This window comes from Thalassophryne amazonica, chromosome 6, assembly GCF_902500255.1.
Source record: "Thalassophryne amazonica chromosome 6, fThaAma1.1, whole genome shotgun sequence".
Lineage (NCBI taxonomy): Eukaryota > Metazoa > Chordata > Actinopteri > Batrachoidiformes > Batrachoididae > Thalassophryne > Thalassophryne amazonica.
Genome location: NC_047108.1, coordinates 127,339,701 through 127,366,529, shown reverse-complemented (window position 1 = coordinate 127,366,529; position 26,829 = coordinate 127,339,701). Strand labels below are relative to the sequence as shown.

The 26,829-nt window shown below is 42.3% G+C and overlaps 1 protein-coding gene across 1 annotated transcript in view; it reads left to right on the top strand.

The window, feature by feature from the left end:
* LOC117513083 (formin-like protein 13) overlaps nt 1–26,829 on the top strand; it is a 125,044-nt gene that overhangs the window by 38,110 nt on the left and 60,105 nt on the right. The window contains exons 5-8 of the mRNA XM_034173407.1: nt 5,690–5,853; nt 8,555–8,743; nt 9,894–10,563; nt 23,812–23,974. Coding sequence (XP_034029298.1) covers nt 5,690–5,853; nt 8,555–8,743; nt 9,894–10,563; nt 23,812–23,974 — 1,186 coding nt within the window. The remainder of the gene's footprint in view (nt 1–5,689; nt 5,854–8,554; nt 8,744–9,893; nt 10,564–23,811; nt 23,975–26,829) is intronic.

Below are 26,829 nucleotides of genomic sequence, written 5' to 3'. Positions count from 1 at the left end.
GGAGCCCTACTTCCTTTGCCCATCTGCTATCCAACAGATTCCCTTCGGACCCCGTGTCCAGCAGTGCTGGGGCGTGAAGGGTTAAATCCCCACTCAGGATTAACACTGGGATTCGTGCTGATTTGCGGGGTCTTCCCGTGCACATGTTATGGCCCACCCTTAGCCCAGTTTCTAAGGACGGGCGTTGGTGTTTGACCGTTTGGGGCAGTCTTTTAACATGTGTTCACATGAGCCGCAGTAAAAACATTCCCCGCGGGCCAGTCTCCTTTGTCTGATATCAGATCTCACTTTAGCCCTGCTCGTGTCCATAGCTTCGTCAGCAGGGGGAGCTGTTGCCACACGGAGCCCACTGGCAATGGAGCGTGGGGACGACGTCACCCTTTCAGACCCGGAAGAGAGAGGGACGGCTTGTGCCCGGCCACGCCCCCCGGCCTGCTCCCGACGGTGTTCATTCAAGCGGTTGTCTAAGCGTATAACCAGAGTGACAAGCCCGTCGAAAGTCTGCGGTTCGTCCTTAGCCAGTAAATGCTCCTTCAGTACTGGAGACAGTCCGCTTATGAAGGCAGCGCGGAGCGCAACGTCATTCCAACCCGACCTCGCAGCCGCGATGCGGAAATCGACAGCGTAATCAGCCGCGCTCCGACGCCCCTGTCTCAGTGACAGCAGCACGGTCGAGGCGGTCTCGCCTCTGTTGGGATGATCAAACACCTGTTTGAATTCCCGTATAAACCCAGCGTAAGACTTCAGAAGCCATGACTGCTGTTCCCAGAGCGCTGTAGCCCAAGCGCGTGCCTCACCTCGAAGCAGATTAATTACATAAGCCACCCGGGTGGCGTCTGCTGCGTACATGACTGGACGCTGTGCAAAAACGAGCGAACACTGCATCAAGAAGTCTGCGCACGTTTCCACACAGCCTCCGTACGGTTCAGGTGGACTTATGTAAGCTTCAGGGGACGGTGGGGGGGGTAGTTGAACGGCCAGTGGAACATCTACATTAGGCCCCGGGCCAGCAGGAGGAGACACTGCAGCGACGCTCGACTCGCGTGCTTCCACTCTGGCGGTGAGAGCCTCCATCCTCTGATTGAGGATTGCATTTTGCTCAGTTACCAGCTGTAACTGAGCAGTGAAAGCGGTAAGGATTTGCTGCAGATCACTTACCACGCCTCCTGCTGACGCCTGCGCTCCTTGTTCTCCCATTGGCTGTTCAAGCTGTGGTTGACGCCCCTCGGGATCCATGACGAATGGCCGAGAAATCCTGTTGGGAAGGTGTCGTAACACGGACCCACAACAGGGGGCGCAAATGAACGGACAATGGATAAGAGAAGGAGTAACAATTTAATGTTGCACAAGAACACAACGTAATGTAAACAAGAGGGCTGCCAATCATACACAAGAGGACTGCGGGCAGGCTTGAAGATAGGAGACCTCGGATGAACGAAGAGCCGGGGCCCACACCGCTTCTACCACCAACGGCCTGAAGAACACCGAAGCCGCCAAGCCCCGAGTCCCCAGGTGGTCTCTGTCCTCCGTTGTCGGCCCTGGTACTGCTGGCAGACAGAAACAGAAGGTGGTGAGTGTGAATCCTCACACCCAGCAACCTTGATTAATGATTCTTCTGGGAGGGAGAACCTCCACCTCCAATCATACACACGTGCAGCTCCTGTTTACCACTTATCGGTTTTGGGGTGTGAGGCGAAGTCGTCGCAGTCACACCAAACGCCAAAAATCCCGGATAAGGAATACCAACAGGAAAAAACAGCTGCAAAACAGATCAGATTATTATTCGCAATAATCACAGCAGAGAAGTTTACCTCGAATCGTAGGAGATTTCTCGGCGAGGAGGTGGAGTCGCCGTCCGGCCTTTATGGTGATGATGATGATGAGATGAATGAGTGACAGCTGGTGTTGAGGATGATTGACGGCTGTCACTCCCAGTGGTTCTGGCGCCCTCTTGTGCTTGAAGCCCGCACTCCAAGCAGGGCGCCATCTGGTGGTGGAGAGCTAGCAGTACCTCCTCTTCAGCGGCCCACACAACACTTATTGGAGTTGAAAAACATAATCTGACAAGACAGTGGAGCTGATTTGACTCTATAACAGAGTGTATTTAACTCCATTTGGCCTGGGACCAAATGTTATCCTAGCAGAGTAGATTTTACTCTGCAAAATTTACTGTGTGGCCACAATCAAAGAGAGATGAGTTTTTGTCAACTCCTTAGAAGCAGGTTTGAGAAACTTGTAGATAAGACTTTTGGACAATTGAAAAAAGTTTTCCATAATTATATTTTGTCCCATTATGTTTTTCCACATAACTGAAAGTATGTTGTCTTATATCCCATATATCAGAATCAGAATCACCTTTATTGTCACTGCACAGTAAACCAACACAACCAAATGTGCTTGTGCATCCTCAAAACAATGCCCGCACTCACACACACACACACACACACACACACACACACACACACACACACACACACACACACACACACACACACACACACACACACACACACACACACACACACCTATACCCATATGTATGAGACAAACTATGTTATTGTACCTTAACATGACTATCACAGAATTTTGTTATAATATTTAAGCATTCATATGTGATTATTTTGCTTGAACACATTTCAAATATATGTTTTCCTATTTTAGATATAGTTTGTGTTTGACAAGACAAAAACTATCTATGTTTTCAAGTAGGTTTTTGTCAGGTTTTAACCATGATTCATCTAAAACACTGGTTAATACAATATTTTAGTTCTACCCCTTGAATTAAAGCTGAATGCCTCCACTTAAATCACATTTAGTTTTTTTTTTTCATTTCAACTCTGCTGTGATGGCATTCAAATGAAAAATTACAAAAAAATGTGTCACTGTCCAAAAATGTAATTTGGATTCATGTTTTGAGCTTTAGTGGAGGGATGTCCAAAACTCCCTTCTGTCTGATCATTTCTTAATAACATTTACATTTACTCTGATGGACTACCCAGCAGTGGGGAATAAGTTTCATTACACTAGAAGTCTTTCAGAAAGCGCTGTAACTAGGTTTAAGGATATGATTCCTTCTTTATGTTCTCTAATGCCATATACCAACACAGTGCAGAGTAGCTACCTAAACTCTGTAAGTGAGATAGAGTATCTCGTCAATAGTTTTACATCAACATTGAAGACAACTTTGGATGCTGTAGCTCCTCTAAAAAAGAGAGCTTTAAATCAGAAGTGCCTGACTCCGTGGTATAACTCACAAACTCGTAGCTTAAAGCAGATAACCCGTAAGTTGGAGAGGAAATGGCGTCTCACTAATTTAGAAGATCTTCACTTAGCCTGGAAAAAGAGTCTGTTGCTCTATAAAAAAAGCCCTCTGTAAAGCTAGGACATCTTTCTACTCATCACTAATTGAAGAAAATAAGAACAACCCCAGGTTTCTTTTCAGCACTGTAGCCAGGCTGACAAAGAGTCAGAGCTCTATTGAGCTGAGTATTCCATTAACTTTAACTAGTAATGACTTCATGACTTTCTTTGCTAACAAAATTTTAACTATTAGAGAAAAAATTACTCATAACCATCCCAAAGACGTATCGTTATCTTTGGCTGCTTTCAGTGATGCCGGTATTTGGTTAGACTCTTTCTCTCCGATTGTTCTGTCTGAGTTATTTTCATTAGTTACTTCATCCAAACCATCAACATGTTTATTAGACCCCATTCCTACCAGGCTGCTCAAGGAAGCCCTACCATTATTTAATGCTTCGATCTTAAATATGATCAATCTATCTTTGTTAGTTGGCTATGTACCACAGGCTTTTAAGGTGGCAGTAATTAAACCATTACTTAAAAAGCCATCACTTGACCCAGCTATCTTAGCTAATTATAGGCCAATCTCCAACCTTCCTTTTCTCTCAAAAATTCTTGAAAGGGTAGTTGTAAAACAGCTAACTGATCATCTGCAGAGGAATGGTCTATTTGAAGAGTTTCAGTCAGGTTTTAGAATTCATCATAGTACAGAAACAGCATTAGTGAAGGTTACAAATGATCTTCTTATGGCCTCGGACAGTGGACTCATCTCTGTGCTTGTTCTGTTAGACCTCAGTGCTGCTTTTGATACTGTTGACCATAAAATTTTATTACAGAGATTAGAGCATGCCATAGGTATTAAAGGCACTGCATTGCGGTGGTTTGAATCATATTTGTCTAATAGATTACAATTTGTTCATGTAAATGGGGAATCGTCTTCACAGACTAAAGTTAATTATGGAGTTCCACAAGGTTCTGTGCTAGGACCAATTTTATTCACTTTATACATGCTTCCCTTAGGCAGTATTATTAGACGGTATTGCTTAAATTTTCATTGTTACGCAGATGATACCCAGCTTTATCTATCCATGAAGCCAGAGGACACACACCAATTAGCTAAACTGCAGGACTGTCTTACAGACATAAAGACATGGATGACCTCTAATTTCCTGCTTTTAAACTCAGATAAAACTGAAGTTATTGTACTTGGCCCCACAAATCTTAGAAACATGGTGTCTAACCAGATCCTTACTCTGGATGGCATTACCCTGACCTCTAGTAATACTGTGAGAAATCTTGGAGTCATTTTTGATCAGGATATGTCATTCAAAGCGCATATTAAACAAATATGTAGGACTGCTTTTTTGCATTTACGCAATATCTCTAAAATCAGAAAGGTCTTGTCTCAGAGTGATGCTGAAAAACTAATTCATGCATTTATTTCCTCTAGGCTGGACTATTGTAATTCATTATTATCAGGTTGTCCTAAAAGTTCCCTAAAAAGCCTTCAGTTAATTCAAAATGCTGCAGCTAGAGTACTGACGGGGACTAGAAGGAGAGAGCATATCTCACCCATATTGGCCTCTCTTCATTGGCTTCCTGTTAATTCTAGAATATAATTTAAAATTCTTCTTCTTACTTATAAGGTTTTGAATAATCAGGTCCCATCTTATCTTAGGGACCTCATAGTACCATATCACCCCAATAGAGCGCTTCGCTCTCAGACTGCAGGCTTACTTGTAGTTCCTAGGGTTTGTAAGAGTAGAATGGGAGGCAGAGCCTTCAGCTTTCAGGCTCCTCTCCTGTGGAACCAGCTCCCAATTCAGATCAGGGAGACAGACACCCTCTCTACTTTTAAGATTAGGCTTAAAACTTTCCTTTTTGCTAAAGCTTATAGTTAGGGCTGGATCAGGTGACCCTGAACCATCCCTTAGTTATGCTGCTATAGACGTAGACTGCTGGGGGGTTCCCATGATGCACTGTTTCTTTCTCTTTTTGCTCTGTATGCACCACTCTGCATTTAATCATTAGTGATCGATCTCTGCTCCCCTCCACAGCATGTCTTTTTCCTGGTTCTCTCCCTCAGCCCCAACCAGTCTCAGCAGAAGACTGCCCCTCCCTGAGCCTGGTTCTGCTGGAGGTTTCTTCCTGTTAAAAGGGAGTTTTTCCTTCCCACTGTAGCGAAGTGCTTGCTCACAGGGGGTCGTTTTGACCGTTGGGGTTTTACATAATTATTGTATGGCCTTGCCTTACAATATAAAGCGCCTTGGGGCAACTGTTTGTTGTGATTTGGCGCTATATAAAAAAAAAAATTGATTGATTGATTGATTGATGTCCCCCAATCAGCTTTTTTTTTAAACCTTGCATTGCTTGTTTTATTTTTGAGCAGATCATGCAGCTTGTGAATCAGATCATCTACGGCAACATATACAGTGAGGGTGAAGGTGAAAATGCAGAATCAAAATCACCCCAGCAGCCTCAAGCATCACAAAGCCTTCGGGAAGGTGTCTTGCTTCTGCACCGAGGTGGCCTGGCATCATTCAAATGGGTGAAGTAAGGACCTACTGTTGTTCTATCTGCACTGGTGTTCCAACATTTCTCTCATACAGTAAGATGCAAATGTCAAAGGAAAGCACAGCACTGCTACAGTAACAATGTTTTAAAGGGGAACTCCAGCATTTTTCAACCTGGATTCTTCTTCACCCTCTTATTTTTAGATGTTTTGAGGTTAAATCTTGCACTCTGGACAAAAACTGTTTTAATCGAGACAGTACAGAGTCCTAACACCATTACAGGGTAAGTAGCTATACAATATAAGGCTACTGGGTAAGCCAAAACCTCAAAGTAAACTACGCGTATTTAAATAGGTGAAAGTATGACTAGACATGTCAGGTAAATTTAAAAAAATTCAAATAATTGATTATACCATAAACTGCAGTGATTATATATACGAGGTCTCTTAGATAATAAACCGACCCTTTTATTTTTTTTTTTAACTATATGGATTTGAATGACATGCGATTACACCAATCATGCTTGAACCCTCGTGCGCATGCATGAGTTTTTTCACGCGTGTCGGTGACGTCATTTCCCTGTGGGCAGGCCTTGAGTGAGATGTGGTCCCGCCCTCTCGGCTGAATTCCTTTGTTTCACACGCTGCTCGAGACGGTGCGCGTTGCTTTATCAAAATTTTTTCTGGACCTGTGAGGAATATCCGAGTGGACACTATTCGAGAAATTAAGCTGGTTTTCTGTGAAAAGTTTAACGGCTGATGAGAGATTATGGGGTGTTTCTGTCGGTGTAAGGACTTCCCACGGAGCGGGACGTCCTGCAGCGCTTCCAGGCGCTGTCGTCGGCCTGTTTCGAGCTGAAAACATCCTAATTTAAGGCTTAATTCACCCAGGACATCGTGAGAGAACAGAGAAGATTCAGAAGAGGCCGGCATGAGGAATTTATGCGGACATTCCACTGTTTAAGGACATTTTTTTAATGAAAGACGTACGCGCAAATTCGCCGAGTCGTTTCCGTGACGACTCGGCAAATCTGTGTGCGCCGCGACAGGAAAAACACCTCCGTGTTGAAAACCATTTGTAGAATTCAGGCGGCTTTTAATGGCTTTCAACAAGTGAGTAACTGAGAAATTGTTTAACAGCTTGGGCATGTTCCAACTTGCCCGTTAAGATTTCCAACGGAGGTGTTTTTCCTGCCGCGACCCCCCACGGTCGGGTCCAGCCCGACATGCGACTCTGCCCGCACGTTCTTTCATTACAAAATGACCGTTAACAATGGAATGTCCGAATAAACTCCTCATGCCGACTTCTTCTGAAAGTTCTCTGTTCTCTGACGACTTACTGCGTCAACAGAGCCTGAAATGTGGAAGTTTTCAACTTGAAACGGCGAGACGCTGCCGCCTCGAAGCGCAGATCGCCGTCAGGTGCCGTGGACCGTCCTTAAAGCGACACTACCAGACCAAAATCTCTCATCAGCCGTTAAAATTTTTATCAAAAACCAGCTGAATTTATTGAATGGTGTCCACTCAGTTGTGCCTTACAGTTTTGAAAAAATTTTTATCAAACAAAGCAACAGTCTCTGAGCCATTCCTAAACAATGAAAAAAATCGACGAGCGGGTGGACGACTCCTCACTCAAAGACTGCCCACAGGCGAATGACGTAACCGACAGGCGTGAAAAAACTCTCGCATGCCCACGAGGGTTCAAGCATGTCTGATGTAATCACACATGATTCAAATCCATATGGTTTTTGAAAAAAATAATAAGGTCGGATACTTTTCTAATAGACCTCGTATGTAGTGTCTTACCTTAGCCTTCTGTTTTGACAATGCCACTACAAGCTGATGGTCAATGAGTGGCTCATTCCTGTAAGCAGAAGAATGAGGCCCTCATCAACAACCAGCTTGCAATGATTTAATGGACAAAGTACAACAAAGTGCAGTCAAGTCCAAAAGTATTTGAACAATGTAAATTTTTTTTTATTTGGCATCTGTGCCGCAGTGGAGTTGAAATGAGGCAATCAAGATGCGGTTGCAGTGCAGACTTTTAGTTTTGATTCAAGGGGTTTAGCAAAAATACACACAGGTGGCTGACTGTGTAGTCCAAAGCACACACACTACATATGAGTGTTATATATTTTAACTGGAGCCGACATGAGAAAAAGTTCAAAATAGTAACAGTCACATTTCTATAGTCACATTTCTGAATGTGAAATATGGTTTAGTTTTTGTTTGAATTAATAAATTGATCGTCCTGCTAAAAAAAAAAAAAAAAAAATAGTAACGGCATGACGATCACTCATTTAAATAATGCTTTAAGTGTGACTCAGTTTTAAAAGCGTGCTGAAAGTAATCAAACCCTGTTAGCAAGTTTCCACCTCTCTTGGCAGTTTAATGGTGTGTTTCTCATTTCAAGTGTAAAGAAATTTCGTGATTATGAATCGGGATTTTTTTTTTTTTTTTTTTTTGTATGTAAGTCGCACCGGACTAGAATTTGCAGGACTTCTCAAAAACGGGACCTGTACTCTGGAAAATACAGTGCATAACTTTATAAGCCAAACAATGTGGTTTTCATTGCATCCAAATTCTGCACCCACTGACTGGTGTGTGTGTGTGTGTGTGTGTGTGTGTGTCTGATTTAACAGTACTTGCAGAGATAGAGCCTGTATTCTATTGGCCTTCTATATCACATGATCATTCCTTGCTGGTAGAGCTGAAGCAATACTGAGAAATTTTCTTTTCCAGATATGAGGCTCAGCTTCATCCAGGCCAGTTAACGCTGGTCCCGTTCAGAAGGCAATCGCCCACTGATGTCAACATAACATCCCCAGCGCCCGTCTCGATTGTGATTCATCTTTCACATGGTGACACCAGCATAAAGAAACCTTACGGCTTCGACACGTTCACTCTGATCACCCTCAAAAATGAATACAAGTAAGTCAGGATCAAGAAGGGTCCAATCTGTCGCATACATCAGCTGTGCTATTTTAAAAGTTACGAGGTAATAGTACCTGTGGACAGTAAAAGGTATTCAAGCTGACTATTGAGGCCAGTGACCTCAACTTTCACCTAAATAACTGACCTCTGGCTGACCTTGCCAAAGTATTTCTGGAATCAACCTCAGTGTGTGACACATTTCATCCAAACTGGGTTGAAAATCTAATTCTTTGGCCTTGACCGTTGTCCAAATAAATTCTTTATGGTCAGTTTTTGGGGAAAACTTTTATTGATATACGACGGTTGGTATAAAAAAGCAAAAGGGAGTTGGAATAGTTGGCCAACAAACAGACAGGCAGACATAGCTTTCACCCCAGTGATTGATCTTAAGCAAATTTGACCTTGCTATGTAATTGTGGATCCCAATAACTTGAGGTGTGAATGATTTGGTGCAAATTGGAGTGAAAAATTGACATTTTTGTACCTCTGACCCCAATAATCTTGACCTCAATGACTGACCTTTGGCAAATTTGACCTTGTGTGCACAATTTTAGCAAGTTTGATAGAAACTGGCTGTAAAACAAAAACAAACCCAAATTTTGACCCTCGACCTCAATAACCTTGACCTTTACTAAAACAAACTCTTGAATGAAGATCCTGGGTTTATTATCAGCCACAAAACAAGTTTGGTGTAAATCAGCCAATTGATCTATGATGTGAAGGAATACAAAAATTTTGACTTTTTACTTTAATGACATTGACTTTTGCCAAAAGAAACCTGTAATGGGCCTTTCTGTGGTCACCCTTCATTCATATGCCACATTTGGTGGGAATCTTCCAAAGGACGGGGGATGAGTAGGGGAACAAACAGAAAAACTAACATTTTGACCTTTTACCTCAATGACCTTGACCTGTCCCAAAAGAAACTTTAAAGAACATTTATGGGGTTGCCCTTCATTTGCATAACATGCTTGGTGGGAACCCTCTAAAGCTTCCTTCTTCACACACAGCACATCAAGCTCTTCTCTCAGCCATATCTTTTCATTAGAACAGTTATATTGCAGCTCTGTTTGAGCCATGACATCATAAAGATACCACCTCAGTGTTACAGCACCTGAAAAAGAGACACTTTGTGGTTTTATTGCAGCTTTAGGGTGAGTGGTGGAACAGATGAAACAAACGGACCAGCAGCCATTCAGAAGGAGCGGGATGCTTGGGTCCAGGCCATCGACAAACTGTGCTCGGAGTGGCAGAGGAGGTCCAGAGGTGAAAGTGTGACTATGCCATCAAAGATTGTTCAGTGTCTTGACATACCCGAAGATGCAGAGGATGCTGATAACGACGCCGAGTCTCCTGTTGGGCTTAGTGCACCAAGTGGAAATCAACATTTTGTTTATCCTTCACCTTCCAACAATTCCGGCAGCAGCAGCAATCATTCATCAGCTAGTGACACAAGCCACAGCCACTCTGAAAAACCTGTGGCTAAGTTGCGCAGCTCCAAGCCTAACATTGTTGCACCTGGCGCACTGCGGTCATCCCCGGCCTTGTCACCAGTCTCCCCTGGAGTCCCTGCATTGTCAACCACCTCCCTTGTGTTGTCACCAGCCTCAGACGCCCTCACACACTCTCCCAGAGTCTCACAACCCTCTGCATGTGAATCACACTCCTCAGCTGTGGCGGAGCCCTCAGCTCCAAACAACCCACCACCCGCACCCCCATCAATCCCAGCGCCTCCACCTTTACCTTTCAAATTAAAGATGATGTCAAAAAAACCACGAACCAAGGCTTTCCACTGGGACCTAGTAAGCTCACAGAAGGTAGGATTACTATCACGCATCTGAAGATGTACAAACAAACGTGATGCCTTCTGTCCGTAAGAGACGTCGTCAAAATATGTCATTACACATATATTTATGCTCCTGTTCACAATGTGTTCTCACACACATATATTCTAATATACACTCAACAAAAATATAAATGCAACACTTTTGGTTTTGCTCCCATTTTGTATGAGATGAACTCAAAGGTCTAAAACTTTTTCCACATACACAATATCACCATTTCCCTCAAATATTGTTCACAAACCAGTCTAAATCTGTGATAGTGAGCACTTCTCCTTTGCTGAGATAATCCATCCCACCTCACAGGTGTGCCATATCAAGATGCTGATTAGACACCATGATTAGTGCACAGGTGTGCCTTAGACTGCCCACAATAAAAGGCCACTCTGAAAGGTGCAGTTTTGTTTTATTGGGGGGGGATACCAGTCAGTATCTGGTGTGACCACCATTTGCCTCATGCAGTGCAACACATCTCCTTCGCATAGAGTTGATCAGGTTGTCAATTGTGGCCTGTGGAATGTTGGTCCACTCCTCTTCAATGGCTGTGCGAAGTTGCTGGATATTGGCAGGAACTGGTACACGCTGTCGTATACGCCGGTCCAGAGCATCCCAAACATGCTCAATGGGTGACATGTCCGGTGAGTATGCCGGCCATGCAAGAACTGGGACATTTTCAGCTTCCAAGAATTGTGTACAGATCCTTGCAACATGGGGCCGTGCATTATCCTGCTGCAACATGAGGTGATGTTCTTGGATGTATGGCACAACAATGGGCCTCAGGATCTCGTCACGGTATATCTGTGCATTCAAAATGCCATCAATAAAATGCACCTGTGTTCTTCGTCCATAACAGACGCCTGCCCATACCATAACCCCACCGCCACCATGGGCCACTCGATCCACAACATTGACATCAGAAAACCGCTCATCCACACGATGCCACACGCTGTCTGCCATCTGCCCTGAACAGTGTGAACCGGGATTCATCCGTGAAGAGAACACCTCTCCAACGTGCCAAACGCCAGCGAATGTGAGCATTTGCCCACTCAAGTCGGTTACGACGACGAACTGGAGTCAGGTCGAGACCCCGATGAGGACGACGAGCATGCAGATGAGCTTCCCTGAGACGGTTTCTGACAGTTTGTGCAGAAATTCTTTGGTTATGCAAACCAATTGTTTAAGCAGCTGTCCGAGTGGCTGGTCTCAGACGATCTTGGAGGTGAACATGCTGGATGTGGAGGTCCTGGGCTGGTGTGGTTACACGTGGTCTGCGGTTGTGAGGCTGGTTGGATGTACTGCCAAATTCTCTGAAACGCCTTTGGAGACGGCTTATGGTAGAGAAATGAACATTCAATACACGAGCAACAGCTCTGGTTGACATTCCTGCTGTCAGCATGCCAATTGCACGCTCCCTCAAATCTTGCGACATCTGTGGCATTGTGCTGTGTGATAAAACTGCACCTTTCAGAGTGGCCTTTTATTGTGGGCAGTCTAAGGCACACCTGTGCACTAATCATGGTGTCTAATCAGTATCCTGATATGGCACACCTGTGAGGTGGGATGGATTATCTCAGCAAAGGAGAAGTGCTCACTATCACAGATTTAGACTGGTTTGTGAACAATATTTGAGGGAAATGGTGATATTGTGTATGTGGAAAAAGTTTTAGATCTTTGAGTTCATCTCATACAAAATGGGAGCAAAACCAAAAGTGTTGCGTTTATATTTTTGTTGAGTGTATTTATTTTGTCTCTTTCATACATATATTGGGCTCACATGTATAAAATTTCCTGATATAAAGTACAGTGGGGCAAAAAGTTTTTAGTCAGTCCGTGATTGTACAAGTTCTCCTACTTAGAAAGATGAGAGAGGTCTGTAATTTTCAACATAGGTACACTTCAACTATGAGACACAAAATGAGAAAATTCCAGGAAATCACATTGTAGGATTTTTAAAGAATTTATTTGTAAATTATGGTGGAAAATAAGTATTTGGTCAATAACAAAAGTTCAAATCAATACTTTGTAACATAATCTACAACCCCTGGCAAAAATGATGGAATCACCGGCCTCGGAGGATGTTCATTCAGTTGTTTAATTTTGTAGAAAAAAAGCAGATCACAGACATGACACAAAACTAAAGTAATTTCAAATGGCAACTTTCTGGCTTTAAGAAACACTATAAGAAATCAGGAAAAAATAATTGTGGCAGTCAGTAACGGTTACTTTTTTAGACCAAGCAGAGGAAAAAAATATGGAATCACTCAATTCTGAGGAAAAAATGATGGAATCATGAAAAACAAAAGAACGCTCCAACACATCACTAGTATTTTGTTGCACCACCTCTGGCTTTTATAACAGCTTGCAGTCTCTGAGGCACGGACTTAATGAGTGACAAACAGTACTCTTCATCAATCTGGCTCCAACTTTCTCTGATTGCTGTTGCCAGATCAGCTTTGCAGGTTGGAGCCTTGTCATGGACCATTTTCTTCAATTTCCACCAAAGATTTTCAATTGGATTAAGATCCGGACTATTTGCAGGCCATGACATTGACCCTATGTGTCTTTTTGCAAGGAATGTTTTCACAGTTTTTGCTGTGTGGCAAGATGCATTATCATCTTGAAAAATGATTTCATCATCCCCAAACATCCTTTCAATTGATGGGATAAGAAAAGTGTCCAAAATATCAACGTAAACATGTACATTTATTGATGATGTAATGACAGCCATCTCCCCAGTGCCTTTACCTGAAATGCAGCACCATATCATCAATGACTGTGGAAATTTACATGTTCTCTTCAGGCAGTCATCTTTATAAATCTCATTGGAACGGCACCAAACAAAAGTTCCAGCATCATCACCTTGCCCAATGCAGATTCGAGATTCATCACTGAATATGACTTTCATCCAGTCATCCACAGTCCACGATTGCTTTTCCTTAGCCCATTGTAACCTTGTTTTTTTTCTGTTTAGGTGTTAATGATGGCTTTCGTTTAGCTTTTCTGTATGTAAATCCCATTTCCTTTAGGCAGTTTCTTACAGTTTGGTCACAGACGTTGACTCCAGTTTCCTCCCATTCGTTCCTCATTTGTTTTGTTGTGCATTTTCGATTTTTGAGACATATTGCTTTACGTTTTCTGTCTTGACGCTTTGATGTCTTCCTTGGTCTACCAGTATGTTTGCCTTTAACAACCTCCCCATGTTGTTTGTATTTGGTCCAGAGTTTAGACACAGCTGACTGTGAACAACCAACATCTTTTGCAACATTGCATGACGATTTACCCTCTTTTAAGAGTTTGATAATCCTCTCCTTTGTTTCAATTGACATCTCTCGTGTTGGAGCCATGATTCATGTCAGTCCACTTGGTGCAACAGCTCTCCAAGGTGTGATCACTCCTTTTTAGATGCAGACTAATGAGCAGATCTGATTTGATGCAGGTGTTAGTTTTGGGGATGAAAATTTACAGGGTGATTCCATAATTTATTCCTCAGAATTGAGTGAGTCCATATTTTTTTCCCTCTGTTTGGTCTAAAAAAGTAACCGTTACTGACTGCCACAATTATTTTTCCTGATTTCTTATAGTGTTTCTTAAAGCCAGAAAGTTGCCATTTGAAATGACTTTAGTTTTGTGTCATGTCTGTGATCTGTTTTTTTCCTACAAAATTAAACAACTGAATGAACATCCTCCGAGGCCGGTGATTCCATCATTTTTGCCAGGGGTTGTATGTTGGCAGTGACAGAGGTCAAACATTTCCTGTAAGTCTTCACCAGGTTTGCACTCACTGTAGCTGGTATTTTGGTCCATTCCTCCATGCAGATCTCCTCTAGAGCAGTGATGTTTTGAGGCTGTTGTTGGGCAACATGGACTTTCAATTTCAATTTCAATTTATTTTCATTTATATAGCGCCAAATCACAACAGAGTTGCCTCAAAGCGCTTCACACAGTAAGGTCTAACCTTACTAACCCCCAGAGCAACAGTGGTGAGGAAGAAACCTCAAGCAGACCAGACTCAAAGGGGTGACCCTCTGCTTGGGCCATGATACAGACATAAATTACAGAACAGTTCACAAAACAATTCACAGATGAATATACAAGAAATGCTACTGGCGCACAGGACAGGAGGATCGCCAACACGAATACAACTCCCATCTCTGGATGGAGCTGCACCTTAAAGAGAGAGAAAAAACAGAATCAGGCATCAGAAAGACAAAAAATACTGTATAATCTGTCAGCATTAAACAACAAGAAAAACAAAAGAAATACTAAGGTGATCGCCAGCCACTAGCCCTAAGCTTCACTAAAAGACCCAGAATTTAGGTAAAGTTGAGGCCGCGGCACGCTCCAATTACTAATAAATGAATTAAAAGAGTAAAAAGCGTAAAACAAAACTGTACCAGTATGCTGCCATATGAAAGGGAAAATAAGTGCGTCTTAAGTCTGGACTTGAAAATCTCCACAGAATCTGACTGTTTTATTGATGCAGGGAGATCATTCCATAGAACAGGGGCACGATAAGAGAAAGCTCTGTGACCCACAGACTTCTTATTCACCTTAGGGACACAAAGTAGTCCTGCATCCTGAGAACGTAAAGCCCGGGCCGGTATCTCATGATACATGGCCACGTTCATTCTTCCCTTAACACGGATCAGTCGTTCTGTCCCCTTTGCAGAAAAACAGCCCCAAAGCATGATGTTTCCACCCCCATGCTTCACAGTAGATATGGTGTTCTTGGGATGTAACTCAGCATTCTTCTTCCTCCAAAGACGACGAGTTGAGTTTTTACCAAAATGTTCTATTTTGGTTTCGTCTGACCACATGATATTCTCCCAATCCTTTCCTCAACCATATGGTCTCTGGCAAACTTCAGATGGGCCTGGACATGTACTGTCTCAAGCAGGGGGACACGCCTGGCACTGCAGGATTTGAGTCCCTCTCTGCGTAGTGTGTAGCCTTTGTTACTTTGGTCCCAGCTCTCTGCAGGTCATTCATCAGGTCCCTCCGTGTAGGTCTGGGATTTTTGTTCACAGTTCTCATGATCATTTTGACCCCATGGGATGAGATCTTGCGTGGAGCCCCAGATCGAGGGAGATTATCAATGGTCTTGTATGTCTTCCATTTTCTTGCAATTGCTCCCACAGTTGATTTATTCACACCAACCTGCTTGGCTATTGTAGATTCACTCTTCCCAGCCTGGTGCACATCTACAATGTTCTTCCTGGTGTCCTTTGACAGCTCTTTGGTCTTGGTCATGGTTGAGTTTGGAGTCTGACTGTTTGAGGCTGTGGACACGTGTCTTTTATACAGATAATGAGTTCCAACAGGTGCCATTAATACAGGTAACAGGTGGAGGACAGAAGAGCTTCTTAAAGAAGAAGTTACAGGTCTGTGAGAGCCAGAAATCTTGCTTGTTTGTGGGTGACCAAATACTTATTTTCCACCATAATTTACAAATAAATTCTTTAAAAATCCTACAATGTGATTTTCTGGATTTTTTTTTCCTTTTTGTCTCTCATTTTTCTAAGTAGGAGAACTTGCACAATCACAGACTGACTAAATACTTTTTGCCCCACTGTACATATTTGTTCACTGTCGCATACAAACAGTATATTGTGGCTCTCACATACATATATTCTAATTCTCACATGATTTATTTCACTCACATTATTTTTACTCTCACATACATATATTTTAATATATACTGGTATTTTGATTTTTCATATATATATTGGCTTACATACATGTATTTCCCCTCCCACATACATATATGCTTCTGCTCATATAAACACATTCCCCCCATATATATGTGTACGTATGTATATACATACACAACTCCAATTCCAATGAAGTTGGCACGTTGTGTAAAATGTAAATTAAAACAGAATGCTATGATTTGCAAATCCTCTTCAACCTATAAGCTGGGACAGTGGTATGTTCACCACTGTGTTACATCACCTTTCCTTCTAACAACACTCAATAAGCCTTTGGGAACTGAGGACACTAATTGTGAGTGTCATGACTGGGTATAAAAGGAGCATCCCCAAAAGTCTCAGCTGTTCACAAGCAAAGATGGGGTGAAGATCACCACTTTGTGAACAACTGTGTGAAAAAAATAGTCCACCAGTTTAAGAACAATGTTTTTCAATGTTCGGTTTAGGGATTCCATCATCTACAGTCCATAATATAATCAGAACAATCAGAGAATCTGGAGAACTTTCTACACGTAAGCAGCAAGGCCGAAAACCAACATTGAATGCCCATGACCTTCGATCCCTCAGGCGGCACTGCATTAAAAACTGACATCATTGTGTAAAGGATCACGTGGGCTCAGGAACACTTCAGAAAACCATTGTCAGTTAACACAGTTCGTCGCTACATCTACAAGTGCAAGTTAAAACTCTACCATGCAAAGTGAAAGCCAAACATCAACAACATCCAGAAATGCCGCCACCTTCTCTGGGCCCAAGCTCATTTGAAATGGACAGACGCAAAGTGGAAAAATGTGCTGTGGTTTGATGAGTCCACATTTCAAATTGTTTTTGGAAATCATGAACGTCATGTCCTCTGGACAAAAGAGGAAAAAGACCATCCAGATTGTTACCAGCACAAAGTTCAAAAGCCAGCATCTGTGATGAACAACTGAAGTCGTACATCAAGCAAGAATGGGAAAGAATTCCACCTACAAAGCTTCAACAATTAGTGTCCTCAGTTCCCAAACGCTTATTGAGTGTTGTTAGAAGGAAAGGTGATGTAACACAGTGGGAAACATACCACTGTCCCAGCTTTTTAGAAACATGTTGCAGGCATCCATTTCAAAATGAGCAAATATTTACACAAAAACAATAAAGTTTATCAGTTTGAACATTAAATATCTTGTCTTTGTGGTGTATTAAATTGAATATAGGTTGAAGAGGATTTGAAAATCATTGTATTCTGTTTTTATTTACATTTTACACAACATCTCAAATTCATTGGAATTGGATGTTGTATATTTTAATATATACCGGTATTTTCAATCAATCAATCAATTTTTTTATATAGCGCCAAATCACAACAAACAGTTGCCCCAAGGCGCTTTATATTGTAAGGCAAGGCCATACAATAATTATGTAAAACCCCAACGGTCAAAACGACCCCCTGTGAGCAAGCACTTGGCTACAGTGGGAAGGAAAAACTCCCTTTTAACAGGAAGAAACCTGCAGCAGAACCAGGCTCAGGGAGGGGCAGTCTTCTGCTGGGACTGGTTGGGGCTGAGGGAGAGAACCAGGAAAAAGACATGCTGTGGAGGGGAGCAGAGATCGGTCACTAATGATTAAATGCAGAGTGGTGCATACAGAGCAAAAAGAGAAAGAAACAGTGCATCATGGGAACCCCCCAGCAGTCTACGTCTATAGCAGCATAACTAAGGGATGGTTCAGGGTCACCTGATCCAGCCCTAACTATAAGCTTTAGCAAAAAGGAAAGTTTTAAGCCTAATCTTAAAAGTAGAGAGGGTGTCTGTCTCCCTGATCTGAATTGTGAGCTGGTTCCACAGGAGAGGAGCCTGAAAGCTGAAGGCTCTGCCTCCCATTCTACTCTTACAAACCCTAGGAACTACAAGTAAGCCTGCAGTCTGAGAGCGAAGCACTCTATTGGGGTGATATGGTACTACGAGGTCCCTAAGATAAGATGGGACCTGATTATTCAAACCTTATAAGTAAGAAGAAGAATTTTAAATTCTATTCTAGAATTAACAGGAAGCCAATGAAGAGAGGCCAATATGGGTGAGATATGCTCTCTCCTTCTAGTCCCCGTCAGTACTCTAGCTGCAGCATTTTGAATTAACTGAAGGCTTTTTAGGGAACTTTTAGGACAACCTGATAATAATGAATTACAATAGTCCAGCCTAGAGGAAATAAATGCATGAATTAGTTTTTCAGCATCACTCTGAGACAAGACCTTTCTAATTTTAGAGATATTGCGTAAATGCAAAAAAGCAGTCCTACATATTTGTTTAATATGCGCTTTGAATGACATATCCTGATCAAAAATGACTCCAAGATTTCTCACAGTATTACTAGAGGTCAGGGTAATGCCATCCAGAGTAAGGATCTGGTTAGACACCATGTTTCTAAGATTTGTGGGGCCAAGTACAATAACTTCAGTTTTATCTGAGTTTAAAAGCAGGAAATTAGAGGTCATCCATGTCTTTATGTCTGTAAGACAATCCTGCAGTTTAGCTAATTGGTGTGTGTCCTCTGGCTTCATGGATAGATAAAGCTGGGTATCATCTGCGTAACAATGAAAATTTAAGCAATACCGTCTAATAATACTGCCTAAGGGAAGCATGTTTAAAGTGAATAAAATTGGTCCTAGCACAGAACCTTGTGGAACTCCATAATTAACTTTAGTCTGTGAAGAAGATTCCCCATTTAATCAATCAATCAATCAATCAATTTTTTTTATATAGCGCCAAATCACAACAAACAGTTGCCCCAAGGCGCTTTATATTGTAAGGCAAGGCCATACAATAATTATGTAAAACCCCAACGGTCAAAACGACCCCCTGTGAGCAAGCACTTGGCTACAGTGGGAAGGAAAAACTCCCTTTTAACAGGAAGAAACCTCCAGCAGAACCAGGCTCAGGGAGGGGCAGTCTTCTGCTGGGACTGGTTGGGGCTGAGGGAGAGAACCAGGAAAAAGACATGCTGTGGAGGGGAGCAGAGATCGATCACTAATGATTAAATGCAGAGTGGTGCATACAGAGCAAAAAGAAAAAGAAACAGTGCATCATGGGAACCCCCCAGCAGTCTACGTCTATAGCAGCATAACTAAGGGATGGTTCAGGGTCACCTGATCCAGCCCTAACTATAAGCTTTAGCAAAAAGGAAAGTTTTAAGCCTAATCTTAAAAGTAGAGAGGGTGTCTGTCTCCCTGATCTGAATTGGGAGCTGGTTCCACAGGAGAGGAGCCTGAAAGCTGAAGGCTCTGCCTCCCATTCTACTCTTACAAACCCTAGGAACTACAAGTAAGCCTGCAGTCTGAGAGCGAAGCGCTCTATTGGGGTAATATGGTACTACGAGGTCCCTAAGATAAGATGGGACCTGATTATTCAAAACCTTATAAGTAAGAAGAAGAATTTTAAATTCTATTCTAGAATTAACAGGAAGCCAATGAAGAGAGGCCAATATGGGTGAGATATGCTCTCTCCTTCTAGTCCCCGTCAGTACTCTAGCTGCAGCATTTTGAATTAACTGAAGGCTTTTTAGGGAACTTTTAGGACAACCTGATAATAATGAATTACAATAGTCCAGCCTAGAGGAAATAAATGCATGAATTAGTTTTTCAGCATCACTCTGAGACAAGACCTTTCTGATTTTAGAGATATTGCGTAAATGCAAAAAAGCAGTCCTACATATTGTTTAATATGCACTTTGAATGACATATCCTGATCAAAAATGACTCCAAGATTTCTCACAGTATTACTAGAGGTCAGGGTAATGCCATCCAGAGTAAGGATCTGGTTAGACACCATGTTTCTAAGATTTGTGGGGCCAAGTACAATAACTTCAGTTTTATCTGAGTTTAAAAGCAGGAAATTAGAGGTCATCCATGTCTTTATGTCTGTAAGACAATCCTGCAGTTTAGCTAATTGGTGTGTGTCCTCTGGCTTCATGGATAGATAAAGCTGGGTATCATCTGCGTAACAATGAAAATTTAAGCAATACCGTCTAATAATACTGCCTAAGGGAAGCATGTATAAAGTGAATAAAATTGGTCCTAGCACAGAACCTTGTGGAACTCCATAATTAACTTTAGTCTGTGAAGAAGATTCCCCATTTACATGAACAAATTGTAAACTATTAGACAAATATGATTCAAACCATCGCAGCGCAGTGCCTTTAATACCTATGGCATGCTCTAATCTCTGTAATAAAATGTTATGGTCAACAGTATCAAAAGCAGCACTGAGGTCTAACAGAACAAGCACAGAGATGAGTCCTCTGTCCGAGGCCATAAGAAGATCATTTGTAACCTTCACTAATGCTGTTTCTGTACTATGATGAATTCTAAAACCTGACTGAAACTCTTCAAATAGACCATTCCTCTGCAGATGATCAGTTAGCTGTTTTACAACTACCCTTTCAAGAATTTTTGAGAGAAAAGGAAGGTTGGAGATTGGCCTATAATTAGCTAAGATAGCTGGGTCAAGTGATGACTTTTTAAGTAATGGTTTAATTACTGCCACCTTAAAAGCCTGTGGTACATAGCCAACTAACAAAGATAGATTGATCATATTTAAGATCGAAGCATTAAATAATGGTAGGGCTTCCTTGAGCAGCCTGGTAGGAATGGGGTCTAATAAACATGTTGATGGTTTGGATGAAGTAACTAATGAAAATAACTCAGACAGAACAATCGGAGAGAAAGAGTCTAACCAAATACCGGCATCACTGAAAGCAGCCAAAGATAACGATACGTCTTTGGGATGGTTATGAGTAATTTTTTCTCTAATAGTTAAAATTTTGTTAGCAAAGAAAGTCATGAAGTCATTACTAGTTAAAGTTAATGGAATACTCAGCTCAATAGAGCTCTGACTCTTTGTCAGCCTGGCTACAGTGCTGAAAAGAAACCTGGGGTTGTTCTTATTTTCTTCAATTAGTGATGAGTAGAAAGATGTCCTAGCTTTACGGAGGGCTTTTTTATAGAGCAACAGACTCTTTTTCCAGGCTAAGTGAAGATCTTCTAAATTAGTGAGACGCCATTTCCTCTCCAACTTACGGGTTATCTGCTTTAAGCCACGAGTTTGTGAGTTATACCACGGAGTCAGACACTTCTGATTTAAAGCTCTCTTTTTCAGAGGAGCTACAGCATCCAAAGTTGTCTTCAATGAGGATGTAAAACTATTGACGAGATACTCTATCTCCCTTACAGAGTTTAGGTAGCTACTCTGCACTGTGTTGGTATATGGCATTAGAGAACATAAAGAAGGAATCATATCCTTAAACCTAGTTACAGCGCTTTCTGAAAGACTTCTAGTGTAATGAAACTTATTCATTACAACGTTTCAAAGGCTATACCAGCACCGCAGAGAGGGCGCCAGTGGACCTTAGTCTGCAGTTCATCTCCACCTTAAAGACACTAACCACATGTTTGAGGACAAGGAAGTTAAAATATTAGCCAGAGAGAAGAAATGGTTTGAGAGAGGGGTCAAGGAGGCATTCTTTGTGAAACGTTTGAAACCCAGCCTTAACCGGGGAGGGGGTCTGAGACATGCTTTATCCCCTGTTTACAATGGGGTACTCAGGTCAAAGCAGTTTCAGTCTTTTGTTCATGGTAATGGGTCATTCACGTCATCAGCAGAGTCATCAAGGGAGCCATCAGGAGAGGGTCCGTCCCATCATTAGGAGGGACAGCTGCCCTGTCATTAGGAGGGTGCTAATTAGAGCTATTGTTTGGTCACTGACCTATAGCAGTCTGCCTCTCGGTAGGAGGGGTCTGGTTAGGTTTAAAACTTCACCTTTTGTGACTTCTTGATTATTCTTCTCTACAAGAGTCAAGACAGAAGTCAGACCACCAGAGCAAGAATTTTAGCTGAGGAAGCTTCTGCGATTTGAAGCGAAACGTCCTAGCGTCAAGCAACCCAGTCCAGTCTAAGATTCAAGCTTCTCTACTATGGAAATCACCTGGACAACTGAGAGCCTACACAGAAATATATATATATATATACACACACACGAGGTCTATTAGAAAAGTATCCAACCTTATTATTTTTTTCAAAAACAATATGGATTTGAATCACGTGTGATTGCGTCATCCAAGCTTGAACCTTCGTGCGCATGTGTGAGTTTTTTCACGCCTGTCGGTTGCATCATTCGCCTGTGAGCAGGCTTTGAGTGAGGAGTGGTCCAGCCCCCTCGTCGTTGTTTCATTGCCAGGAAATGGCGGAATGATTTGGGCTTTTTTTCCATCAGAATTTTGTCAGAAACTGTTAGAGACTGGCAGCTGGAAACCATTCGAAAAATTTATCTGGCTTTCGGTGAAAATGTTATGGGCTTGGTAGAGAATAAGGAGTGTTACCGTCGCTTTAAGGACGGCCCCCAGCGGCTGTGGGGCACGCTGCGCTCCGAAGCCGCCATCGACAGGCTGAACGACCATTTCATTTCTAAACAGATGGCTGTCTGGATCCGTGACCATAGTGTGCACTTTCTCTGGTTATCACAAGAGCTGGACAGCAACCATTTTCCGGCAGATTTCACTTTTAACAAGAGATTTTGGCATGGAAAGCCGAGCGGAGGCTTCGCGCATCACGATGGATTCGCTACTGGAGTGAGACAAAACCACCTCAGTTTTGGTCTCACAGGACGGCTATGAGATGGCGTTCAGACAGCTGTCGGTGGTTTTTCCATCGAGTGATTATTCGAGAAATTGTGGATGTGCCTGGACATTCCAGAACATGTCCCATGAGGCTTCATCACAGTGTTGCTTTGCGCCATGCGGCACCGCTGCGACACGCGGAATTCCTCTGCGTGTCTGTCTCAATGTGCCGAAAAACTGCTGATGTCCACGTCTTTTCACAATTCCTGTGCTAGTCAGACGACGTCCCGGATAAAACACAACGTCCAGTTCCACTGTTACAGGAGTTTTTGTCATGGAAAGAGGAGCGGAGGCTTCGCGCGTCATGGCGGTGCAGCATGGCGCAAAGCAACGCCATGATGAAGCCTCACGGGACATGTTCTGGCATGTCCAGGCACATCCACAATTTCTCGGATAATCACTCGATGGAAAAACCACCGACAGCTGTCTGAACGCCATCGCAAAGCCATCCTGTGAGACCAAAACAGAGGTGGTTTTGTCTCGCTCCAGTAGCGAATCCATCGTGACGCGCGAAGCCTCCGCTTCACACAGATATGCCTCCACTGATATGCTTCTGTGCATATACACACATTTTCCTTATACATATATGTTTACTCTCACATACATACACACACACACATATATATATATATATATATAGGCTCTTATGTAGACATATTCTCACTCAGTCATAGTCACACATATTTTCATCCTCACATACATATACTGTCATTTTAACTTACATATACTGTCTTTCAAATAATCATCTCGCCTCACATATGCCCATTATTTAATAAAAGGTCATTTTCTAGTATAGTTTCAGGTGTGTACTGTATCATTGTGATATTTTGTCATTTATTGCTTGACTGAATACATTTGTTTCTTTGGCAGTTTGCAAAATCCTTTTGGGTGCAGCAAAGTGCCAGCAGAGTTGAAATCGACGGTTTGCGTTTATATGAGCAGTTTGCAGTTGAGGACACGGTGACAGTGGGTGCGAGTGAACCGAGTAACACCCAGCACATTATGCTCAACCAGAAGATTGCACACAACTTCAGTGAGTAGCACAACAATTATATTCCTGAGCACTGAGGTGAATCATGAAAATGTCCTTCAGTCCGTGTCTTTGATATCTGCCCACTGCAGGAGATAAGAGCTGTATTTATGATGGAGGTTTTCACAGTACAACTATAACAGATCAGCCATTTCATATCAAAACAAGAGCAATCAGAGATTTATGACGTCCACCAATCCAGATTTGGTGGAGTCTCCCATGCCCTAATCTGTGATGAAAATTTGGTCAGAATCCGTGAACTACATAAAGTGAAACTTGATCCGGATTTGGTGTCACAGACCAAGCGGCCCCCCCCCCTAAAAATAGGTCCCCCTGCCTTCACTGCTCATGCGTCATTATCTGTGGTTCACTGATTATCACCTTGTTTCTGCTTCAAACTGCCTCCAGCCATCATCTACTCATCAACAGATATCCGAAGCTTTTGTGCAACAATCATTTCCACATAAATTCATCATTATTTCATCATAAAAGATGGAGGAAGTGATCAGAGCGCCGCAGCTACACAAGCTGCTAGCTGATGCGTTCACTCAGCATTGGACATTTCAAAGCGTCACCGATATCGTCTCATTTCTGCTTAAACTGACTTTAGAATGATTTAAGAGGTTTTACTTTGTCATCTGACCGTTAATAATCCCATTAATCCATTTGATCTCTTTGGGTGAAGAGACTCTGTCTCAGACGAGCTGATGAGCTCCGAAATGACAACGCGCAGTGGAGGCAGGGTGGACCGATTTTTAGAAGCAGACCGTTCTGTCTGCGACACCAGATTACAGATCACCTCCAAAATTTACCAAATTCTTCCATGGCCTAATATGTATCTGTGTTGAAAATTTTGTCAAAAGCAGTGCAGTAGTTTCGACGTAATCCTGCTAACAGACAGACAAACAGACAGATAAACACAGATGATTTTATTATGTTCTTGGCGGACGTAATGAAAAGTTGTGATTATAGATTATCTCCACCAGCTGACAGAGATGCACCTGTTACATTCAGACAGACAGACAAGGGCGAGAAGGTTATGTGATGACCTCTGGTTTTAAAAGGGGACTGATCAAATCAATCAATCAATCAACTTTTTTCTTATATAGCGCCAAATCACAACAAACAGTTGCCCCAAGGCGCTCCACATTGCAAGGCAAGGCCATACAATAATTATGAAAAACCCCAACGGTCAAAACGACCCTCTATGAGCAAGCACTTGGCCACAGTGGGAAGGAAAAACTCCCTTTTAACAGGAAGAAACCTCCAGCAGAACCAGGCTCAGGGAGGGGCAGTCTTCTGCTGAGACTGGTTGGGGCTGAGGGAAAGAACCAGGAAAAAGAGATCGATCACTAATGATTAAATGCAGAGTGATGCATACAGAGCAAAAAGAGAAAGAAACAGTGCATCATGGGAACCCCCCCACAGTCTACGTCTAAAGCAACATAACCAAGGGATGGTCCAGGGTCACCCGATCCAGCCCTAACTATAAGCCTTAGCGAAAAGGAAAGTTTTAAGCCTAATCTTAAAAGTAGAGAGGGTATCTGTCTCCCTGATCTGAATTGGGAGCTGGTTCCACAGGAGAGGAGCCTGAAAGCTGAAGGCTCTGCCTCCCATTCTACTCTTACAAACCCTAGGAACTACAAGTAAGCCCGCAGTCTGAGAGCGAAGCGCTCTAATGGGGTAATATGGTACTACGAGGTCCCTAAGATAAGATGGGACCTGATTATTCAAAACCTTATAAGTAAGAAGAAGAATTTTAAATTCTATTCTAGAATTAACAGGAAGCCAATGAAGAGAGGCCAATATGGGTGAGATATGCTCTCTCCTTCTAGTCCCCGTCAGTACTCTAGCTGCAGCATTTTGAATTAACTGAAGGCTTTTTAGGGAACTTTTAGGACAACCTGATAATAATGAATTACAATAGTCCAGCCTAGAGGAAATAAATGCATGAATTAGTTTTTCAGCATCACTCTGAGACAAGACCTTTCTAATTTTAGAGATATTGCGTAAATGCAAAAAGCAGTCCTACATATTTGTTTAATATGTGCTTTGAATGACATATCCTGATCAAAAATGACTCCAAGATTTCTCACAGTATTACTAGAGGTCAGGGTAATGCCATCCAGAGTAAGGATCTGGTTAGACACCATGTTTCTAAGATTTGTGGGGCCAAGTACAATAACTTCAGTTTTATCTGAGTTTAAAAGCAGGAAATTAGAGGTCATCCATGTCTTTATGTCTGTAAGACAATCCTGCAGTTTAGCTAATTGGTGTGTATCCTCTGGCTTCATGGATAGATAAAGCTGGGTATCATCTGCGTAACAATGAAAATTTAAGCAATACCGTCTAATAATACTGCCCAAGGGAAGCATGTATAAAGTGAATAAAATTGGTCCTAGCACAGAACCTTGTGGAACTCCATAATTAACTTTAGTCTGTGAAGAAGATTCCCCATTTACATGAACAAACTGTAATCTATTAGACAAATATGATTCAAACCACCGCAGCGCAGTGCCTTTAATACCTATGACATGCTCTAATCTCTGTAATAAAATTTTATGGTCAACAGTATCAAAAGCAGCACTGAGGTCCAACAGAACAAGCACAGAGATAAGTCCACTGTCCGAAGTCATAAGAAGATCATTTGTAACCTTCACTAATGCTGTTTCTGTACTATGATGAATTCTAAAACCTGACTGAAACTCTTCAAATAGACCATTCCTCTGCAGGTGATCAGTTAGCTGTTTTACAACTACCCTCTCAAGAATCTTTGAGAGAAAAGGAAGGTTGGAGATTGGCCTATAATTAGCTAAGATAGCTGGGTCAAGTGATGGCTTTTTAAGTAATGGTTTAAT